Consider the following 9,608-nt stretch of genomic DNA (forward strand, 5'->3'; position numbering starts at 1 on the left):
TCCCTCACATGCTGGTCATAAACTGTTTCAACTCCTCCAATCAGGACAGCATTATATACATTTCAGGCCAAAACATAGGGACCGGTTTTCCCCCCACAGGCCATCATTCATCAACACCTAATTCTCACAGTGCTGTCTATCTATGTGTATTTATCCACGTAGTATGGCTGTAACATTATTATATATCTGTATTATCTTTCTTACTCTGTCCTATTATTATTATTATTATTATTATTATTATTATTATTATTATTATTATTATTATTATTATTATTATTATTATTATTATTATTATTATTATTATTATTATTATGTTGCTTTGCATGTACACGGAGAGCTTCTCCACTGGAGACAAACTTCTTGTGCATCTAATCACACTTGACCAAATAAAAGTATTCAATTCAAGTATTCAATAATGGCAGCATACTTTTTGTTATAAAAGGAGACATTTCAATATTTTATTGCAAAGTTTATTTGTGGTGATTTACAAAGTGAAACATTTCCAAGTTGATAGCATGGAGGTGTTTTTTTTTAATTCAACAACAACAAAAAAACAAAGTAGCACTTGGTGTTCTTTCCATATCAGAAATGCAATTTTTACTTCAAAGATGGCTTCTAAAGACTGGCCTTCTTTCATCCAGAAGTATTAATACCGCAGACAATAAGCTGACAGATGTTATGCTTTTTCATATTGGCGAACAGCAACAATATCACCAAAGGTGAGAGTCTGCAAATTCAGTGAATACAAACAAAGAGAATTTAAAACAAATATAGACTATTGGGCATAATGTGCAGAGATAAATGAATCACATGGTCTTTGACAAGGCACCGGAGCTAAAGCTAGACATTCCTGAAACATCTGAGTCTGCCCCATTTCTGCAATATCATGACAGAAGACAATTTCTCCAAACATAGCAAGCAAATGACCCAGTGCTATTTCAGTTCTTCACGCTTTTGCTGCATGAATTAACCTGAACTTTTCATATCAGTGTAGAGCAGGGCTGCCAAATTCACAGCCTGTGGGGTGGATGCGTCACGCACTGGCCACACCCACCCCTGGTTTAGCGAAGGGGGGGAAGTGGTGATACATCAGGTGACAACAATGTGACGATATGAGTTTGACAGCCCTGATGTAGAGAAATCTTGAAATGAAAAATTAAAAGTGAACACAAATGAAAGATTTTAACACAGGTTGGTTACAACAGATTCTTCACCTGTAGGGAGATCCTGCATTTACAATTGGTGGTCATGCTTATTCCTCCCTTATGTTCAACTCTGAGCCTTGTATAACAAGCTTATATCTGCATAATAGATTCTAATCAACCAATCAGAACTGTGTTTGCTTCTTTTATGCTTTAATGTGCTATTCATAAGTCACATGTCATTCTTGTTTATTGCAACCCTATTTATTTATTTATTTATTTATTTATTTATTTATTTATTTATTTTTCATATTTTTATACCGCCCTATCTCCCTAGGGACTCAGGGCGGTTAACAACCAGATAAAAATATACATATAAATACAAATAAAAACATCCATTAAAAAACTTATTATAATTGGCCGAATAATTAAAATGATGATAATAAAAATAATAAAATCCCCATTAAAACCAATTCGAATTTAAAATCTAGTCCAGTCCTGTGCAAATAAATAGATGTGTCTTAAGGTCGCGGCGAAAGATTCGGAGGTCAGGAAGTTGGCGAAGTCCTGGGGGAAGCTCGTTCCAGAGGGTGGGAGCCCCCACAGAGAAGGCCCTTCCCCTGGGTGTCGCCAGCCGGCACTGTCTGGCTGACAGCACCCTGAGGAGTCCCTCTCTGTGAGAGCGCACGGGTCGGTGAGAGGTATCCGGTAGCAGCAGGCGGTCCCGTATGTATCCCGGCCCTATGCCATGGAGCGCTTTGAAGATAGTCACCAAAACCTTGAAGCGCACCCGGAAGACCACAGGTAGCCAGTGCAGTCTGCGCAGGAGAGGTGTCACATGGGAGCCACGAGGGGCTCCCTCTATCACCCGCGCAGCCGCATTCTGAACTAACTGGAGCCTCCGGGTGCTCCTCAAGGGGAGCCCCATGTAGAGAGCATTGCAGTAGTCCAGACGAGACGTCACGAGAGCGTGAGTGACTGTGCATAGGGCATTCCGGTCTAGAAAGGGGCGCAACTGGTGAACCAGGCGAACCTGGTAAAAAGCCCTCCTGGAGACGGCCGCCAGATGATCTTCCAAGGACAGCCGTTCATCCAGGAGGATGCCCAAGTTGCGCACCCTCTCCATCAGGGCCAATGACTCGCAGCTGACTGTACCGGGATGCCGGCATCCACAGCCACTCTGTCTTGGAGGGATTGAGCTTGAGCCTGTTTCTCCCCATCCAGACCCGTACGGCCGCATATGCTTGTTACAGATTTCCCTTACAAATATCATGGTGAGAGAGTCCATTAATAAATACATTACAAGGTATGTTACAATTTTTTTGAATAATTAAATTGGCTCTAGACTGCAATAATGGATCATTGGATAATGGGGGAAAAAAGTACTTTCTGATGCAGGAATTTCTCTAAATCAATCATGGCTGACAGCAGGCCGGTTTAGCTCAGGCTGGTAAGGCCTGTTATTAAGAACACAAAGCCTGCAATTACTGCAGGTTCGAGCCCGGCCCAAGGTTGACTCAGCCTTCCATCCTTTATAAGGTAGGTAAAATGAGGACCCAGATTGTTGGGGGGGCAATAAGTTGACTTTGTAAAAATATACAAATAGAATGAGACTATTGCCTTATACACTGTAAGCCGCCCTGAGTCTTCGGAGAAGGGCGGGGTATAAATGTAAAAAAAAAATAAAATGTTTCCATTTTAAAAAATGCCATTTCCAAACAAAACTAAAAAAAAGTGAAAATGATGTTAAAAATGAAAGAAGTCATTTTTAACATCTATGGAAACATTTCAAGAAGTCTTGTTGCAAAAGAAAGATATTTTCTTTTTAATGTCTTATTTCTGCAATATGAGATTCTGGGATTCCCAATTCAGTTGCTTTAGTCTTGGTCAACATTGAAGTGATACGATTGTATTAAAATATCGCTATATAGTATATTAAGAGATAATTCTCATGTGACAAATATCACGTTTTATAATTAACCATAGAACTGCAGAAAGTAATGGGTCTGCTTTTAGAAGTTATCACTGATCTGTACTTAGGTAGGGAAAGGAAGACCCTGTCATAAGAGCCACAGTGGCGCAGTGGTTAGAGTGCTGTACTGCAGGTTACTTCTGCTGATCACTGGCTGCCAGCAGTTTGGCAGTTCGAATCTCACCAGGCTCAAGGTTGACTCAGCCTTCCATCCTTCCAAGGTGGGTAAAATGAGGGCCCAGATTTTGGGGGGGGGCAATATGCTGACTCTGTAAACCACTTAGAAAGGGCTGGAAAGCACTGTGAAGTGGTATATAAGTCTAAGTGCTATCGCTATTGCTATAATGTCTGTGGCATAATAAATCCTCAGGACCATTTTTAACTTTAGGAAGCTTTACTTACCATGACCATTTTATCGTCTTTAATTTCCCTAACAAAGTTTGTTTCCTTGCCATCCCATCTTTGTACGTGAACCAATTTATCACCATCCATGCTCACAACAGACTGTGGAAATAGATGGAAAGTGTCATAAAAATTGCCAAAACAATTCATTCAGGTTTAATAGATAAACTTGAAAATCTTTATCTGTAGTGTAGGAGACTAAAAATACTTCAATCTGAATGACGATGGACCACTAGGGGCATATGCTGCAGGGGTCTAAAAATTCTAGGTGATATCTGTTGCTCGATCAAAGCCTTGCAACTTTTCACATTAAAAAGGGTGGAATTCGACTACACAATCACAATGTCATCTGAACATTTTAGATCAAGAGTCTCCAATCTTGGCAACTTTAAGCCTGGCGGACTTCAACTCATAGAATTCCCCAGCCAGCAAAGCTTAAAGTTGCCAAGGTTGGAGAGCCCTGTTTTAGATCACCCAGCAAGTGCCCCTTTAGCAAGATTCAATTCATTAGCAAGATATTTTTAGCAGATCACTTATTAAAAAATGAACATGAAAACTAAATGAATTCTTTTCCTGTGTGCAATTCTATGCCTGTTCGTATTAAAGGTGTTGTATTTAACATGCATTTCAATTAAAAGACTTCAGCTTTAATACATTTTCAGTTTAAGACATGGGATTAAGTAGTTATGCCTCAAATAGGAACCAAAAGAGAACTTCTAGTGCAGGGGTCTCCAACCTTGGCAACTTTAAGACTTATGGATTTCAACTCCCAGCATTCTTCTGCAGGAGATCTGGGAGTTGAAGCCCACAAGTCTTAAAGTTGCCAAGGTTGGAGACCCCTCTTTCTAGTGAGATTAAAACACCAATCTGGGACAGCATTTAAGGTTTTTTTTTCCTCCAAGCAAATTCTGAACCTTTCAGGGATCCCAATAGAATAGGGCATAATGGCAACAAGTATGAGATTCAGAGACGAAGTGCTTTTTCTCTTACGTCCTTGGGAGTTTCCTGATAAGCAGAGCAGGTGGTTGCCCACTGTTAAGAGCCCCAGCAATAATAATAATAATAATCCAAACATATAATCATTGAAGTTATCTTTGATTACATTTTATTGATCTTTCAGGGTTTGAAAAATGTATGCTTAGCAGCACCATAACTTAATTTGCGAAGCAAGTGGATGAATCTTTTTATCTTTGTCTCATGCCAGTGTAGACGACACTGAAATGAAGTTGTAAATGTTTCTTCAACAAGCTTATTGTTTGTTTCAGAGGAAAGATACCTTTCTGCATTTAAAGTCTCTTTCCTGCCAACTCTGTAAAATAAAAATAAGACTGCTTTTTTTTTCTTACTTACTTTGCAATTCCTGTCATCTGCAGTAATTTCATCAAATTCTTCTCCCAATTTGAAGTTTATTTCTGTGTTCTTGAAAGTACTCTGTGTTCGAATGGTCACTTTGTCCCCTTCCTGGCTGATGATCACAGTTGGTTTGGTAACATTCCCCACTTGACGAGTAGCAAAGCCAACTCCTTTAATATATAAAATAAATTGAAAATCACAAACATCCATTTTATGTTGTTGGAGTTCTTAAATAAGAAAGAAGCAGTCTGTCTGATGTGGAAGGCACCAAACCAAAACAGCTGTTTTGCTGCTGTTAAATCAAGAACAATTCTTTGCAACAAAGGTAATAATGATCGAGTTACAATTCTAAGCCCAGCTGTATAGAAGACTCCAAGGTACTCAGCCAAATGTATTTCTGAATGTTCAGACCAAACATTATATGAATGTTATTTTTGACATAGCTCTTCTATTTCAACGAACCTGCACTTTTCTTTGTAGAAAAAAAACCCTGTTCCTTTTTTTCCAATATTTGATTTCACCAAATTAGTATGAGAATATGGAGTGATGCAAATTGTTGCTTCAGGTTATTGGCAGAAGATTTATGTTTATCCAGATGGTTTTAATTTCTACAACCTAGATTTGTACATGGATTTGTTATTGTACTAGATACCATTTATTTCCCATATATCCTAAGGACATACAAAACAGAGCATACATAAACTTGGGCAAAATAATTTTTCAGTTCTCCCTCTTCCCACCCCACCCCCATCTATTTTCTAAAAACAGACAAGAAACAGACCCCATGCAATCCATTTTTTCTTACATTGAAAGAGAAATTAGCTTTCTAATTCAGTTAGACTCACATATTTAAAATCTAACACACTATCAATTCATTGAAATTAATGGAACATTACAACAAATCTTTGCAATAAATACGCTTATGATCATGTATTTGACTAACATACATTTTTGCAATACATCTTACGTTTTAGCTTTGTAACCAGAATCAATTTCAGTCCAAACCATAGTTTGGCTTAACTAAGATGAAGATTAGCTCATACTAATCTAAATATTAGCATACTGTTCACTGAACCATGTGTATTTGTGTGTGTGTGTGTGTGTGTGTTTCATACATACATACATACATACATACATATATATATATATATATATATATATATATATATATATATATATATAAATATATATATAAACAACCATAGACCTACATATATATATATATATATATATATATATATAGGTCTTTGGTTGTTCGGGTTTTCTCCGTGTAAAATTGGAAGTGTCTTGGCGACGTTTCGTGAAGTCTCATTCGTCATCTTCAGGCTTCAGCTTCGTGCTTCTGGGAGCAATGTGTGATCGCAGCTGTTTCTTCCTTTAATATATATATACACACACACACACACACACACACACACACATATACATATACACACACACACACACGGTATATATATATATATATATATATATATATATATATATATATATGTATGTATATGTATATGTATATATGGCTCATATATATATATATATATATATATATATATATATATATATATATATATATATATATATATGGTTCATATATAGAGAGTTTACATGCTTAAAAATCATTATGGTTTCAGTTCCAAGTACTATTTAGTATGACTTTATTCCAATGCATTCGTTCTTTGCAGAATCCAAATTCTGTAACCTTTATACAACCTGAAAGAAATTTAAGTTAAAACAGGATCCATTGATGATTTTACATGCTGCTGTTTCTACGTACCTAATGCTTTCATATATTCATCAAAGTTCTGGCTGTCAATCAGCTTCCAAGTAGCACAAAATGCCTCAGCCATCTTCACTGTGGGATGAGTGAGAGAAAGGGAGAAAAGCTACTACGATAGCAACTGCTACTCTCCCTAAAACTGGGTTTAAATCCCGCACGGGTTACTCCTGCTCAGCTTCCTCAGTGAGGGAACATCCAATGAAACTGAAAACAATTTAAACTGTTGCCTCCTCCTGGATCTTCCCATTACTCCTTTGAGGTGGGAGGGAGTGGGGAGTGAGAGCTGGTGGGAAGGTTGATATTCAGTTGATGATTGGATCAGGCCACTGGGTCAACAGAGCTGGTTGGACTAGCCATCCTATTCAGCCTGGGAAACGTGAGGGAGAGAGAAGAAAAGGCTTTTCTGCAAACGAGAGGAATGCCAAATGATGTGAGGGTCTTTTAAGTCCTGTTTGAAAACTTGGCAAGGGATATTGCAGCCTCGGAATGGGAGCCACACAATGCGATAATCAGATGCATTTCCGCTGACACTCTATGCGGGCGTCAATTTTAAAAGAATGCTGGATGTTGTCGGAAAGAAAAGCAAAAGTTATTGGATTTTGGACTGGGCCCTTTAATGCTAGAATAAAAGAATAAATGAACTTGTATTACAAAACTATAACCAGGTAGTTATTGCAATCATGCTTTCTTGTTAAATTTAGTATATTTTTATTATCCTTGTCATATTCAGTATTTTTTCAGGTTTTTTGAGTATTCAGTATTTTTTCCCAAATAATAGGTTTTTTTTTAAAAGAGCGGAAGCAAAATATAACTTAGTGTGAGTTCTTTATTTCCCTGTTCCTGGAGTTTTTAAAAGTATTCAGAAATCTCCCTGCCTGTCCATCTTCTCCCTTGAGAGACATCAATAAAATGTAATCATTAAAACATGTTTATAGGATCATTTGCAAAGACATAGTTTTATCATGGATAAGGAAGGTTGTCCTGCAATGCAAAATGTTACAACAAAGGACTTGACAACATGCGAACAGAATGTTTTTTTCTTCGAAGCATTCTGAAAATGTGTGATGACTTAACAAAGAGCTTTTCCCCAAACTCATTTGTAGATACTGCAACAGTGTCTAATACTATTACATCTAGAAGTCTCTTCAGCCAAAGGAAGCCAAGTAATATGTTTTTACTTAATGAACTGTCATGTAATGGATTAAATACAGCATGAAACATCTTTGTGTGTGTGTGTAAACTCCTGGCTTAACATAAAAATAAAGGAAATAGAGACATAAAAGAAAAAAGGAAGACTGAACCCAGGGAGCCTAACCTGTTATCCTAAAACAGGAGTGTCCAACTTTGGCAACTTTAAGACCTGTGGACTTCCAAAAGTGCTGGCTGGGGAATTCTAGAAGAATAGAATAACAGAGTTGGAAGGGACCTTGGAGTCTTCTAGTCCAACCCCCTGCTTAGGCAGGAAACCCTACACCAGTTCAGATAAATGGTTATCCAACATTTTCTTAAAAATTTCCAGTGTTGGAGCATTCACAACTTCTGCAGGCAAGTTGTTCCACTGATTAATTGTTCTGTCAGGAAATTTCTCCTTAGTTCTAAGTTGCTTCTCTCCTTGATTAGTTTCTACCCGTTGCTTCTTGTCCTGCCCTCAGATGCTTTGGAGAATAGCTTGACTTCCTCTTCTTTGTGGCAACCCCTGAGATATTGGAACACTGCTATCATGTCTCCCCTAGTCCTTCTTTTCATTAAACTAGATATACCCAGTTCCTGCAGCAGTTCTTCATATGTTTTAGCCTCCAGTCCCCTAATCATCTTTGTTGCTCTTCTCTGCACTCTTTCTAGAGTCTCAACATCTTTTTTACATCGTGGCGACCAAAACTGGATGCAATATTCCAAGTGTGGCCTTACCAAGAATTCTAGGAATTGAAGTCCACAGGTGTTAAAGTTGCCAACGTTGGACACCTTGGCAACTTGCCTTAAAATGTCTGTAAAATAATGAATTAGGAATAGCAATAACAGTTAAACTTATATACTGCTTCTGACTGCTTTACAGACCTCTCTAAGTGGCTTACACTGTCAGCATACTGCCCCCAACAATCTGGGCCCTCATTTTACTGACCTCAGAGTATGGAAGGCTGAGTCAACCTTGAGTTGGTCAGGATCGAACTACTGGCACCTTGGAGGTCTTCCAGTCCAACCCCCTGTTCAAGAAGGAGACCTTATACCATTTCAGATAAGTGACTGTCCAGTCTCTTCTTAAAAACTCCAGTGATGAAACACCTATAACAGGGGTGTCAAACTCACGACAACACATTGTCATCATGTGACGTATCACAACTTTTTTCCTCTTCATTAACTGGGGGTGTGGGTAGCCAGCAAATGACCCATCCAGCCCGTGGGCCATGAGTTTGACACACCTGTGTTTTAACCAAACACAGGTTAAATTTAATTATGCAAGAAGAAGTGGCCCAAAAGCTTAGATTAACCAGATAGAACCAGTAGTAATTACCTCTCCTTGACCCCACCCACACCTGGCCGGTCGCTGCTCACCTCTTCCGGTCACTCAATATTCCACAGAATTCAATGTTAAATGCAGCAGAGAGAATGCTAACTTTTCTCCCTCCATTCAGAACAGAGCTGCTGCAGCCTGCTCCTTTTAAGGTAGTCCCAGGAGGGAAGGGGAGAGGGGGGGGGGAAGCAGCTGGAATGGAGCCTTTTCGTGAAAGGCAGGAAAATGGGGAAGGAGATTTTCTTGCCTATCATCCATTCCTCAATCTCAGCATAGACTAAGGGAAGGATGATAGGCAGGAATATTCCCCTCCCCATTTTCCTGCCATTTGCGACAAGGAGTGGCTGAGAGGGGAAGAGCCGGTGAGGAGCCCCTCCATGTGAGTGATGTTGAGTTGGCCATGCCCACCCAGTCATATGACCTCCCCCCAACAAGCCATGCCCACAGAACCGGTAG

The 9,608-nt window shown here is 38.9% G+C and overlaps 1 protein-coding gene across 1 annotated transcript; it reads right to left on the reverse strand.

The window, feature by feature from the left end:
- Positions 1-460: 460 nt before the first annotated feature.
- On the reverse strand, positions 461-7,006 carry FABP7 (fatty acid binding protein 7). The gene is made up of 4 exons (XM_058163853.1): positions 6,641-7,006; positions 4,867-5,039; positions 3,517-3,618; positions 461-727 (listed from the first exon to the last, which is right to left on the reverse strand). The coding sequence occupies exons 1-4, from the start codon at positions 6,711-6,713 to the stop codon at positions 677-679; spliced, it is 399 nt and encodes a 132-aa protein (XP_058019836.1). The 5' UTR covers positions 6,714-7,006; the 3' UTR covers positions 461-676.
- Positions 7,007-9,608: the final 2,602 nt, after the last annotated feature.

Source organism: Ahaetulla prasina, chromosome 1 (assembly GCF_028640845.1).
Source record: "Ahaetulla prasina isolate Xishuangbanna chromosome 1, ASM2864084v1, whole genome shotgun sequence".
Taxonomy (NCBI): Eukaryota; Metazoa; Chordata; class Lepidosauria; order Squamata; family Colubridae; genus Ahaetulla; species Ahaetulla prasina.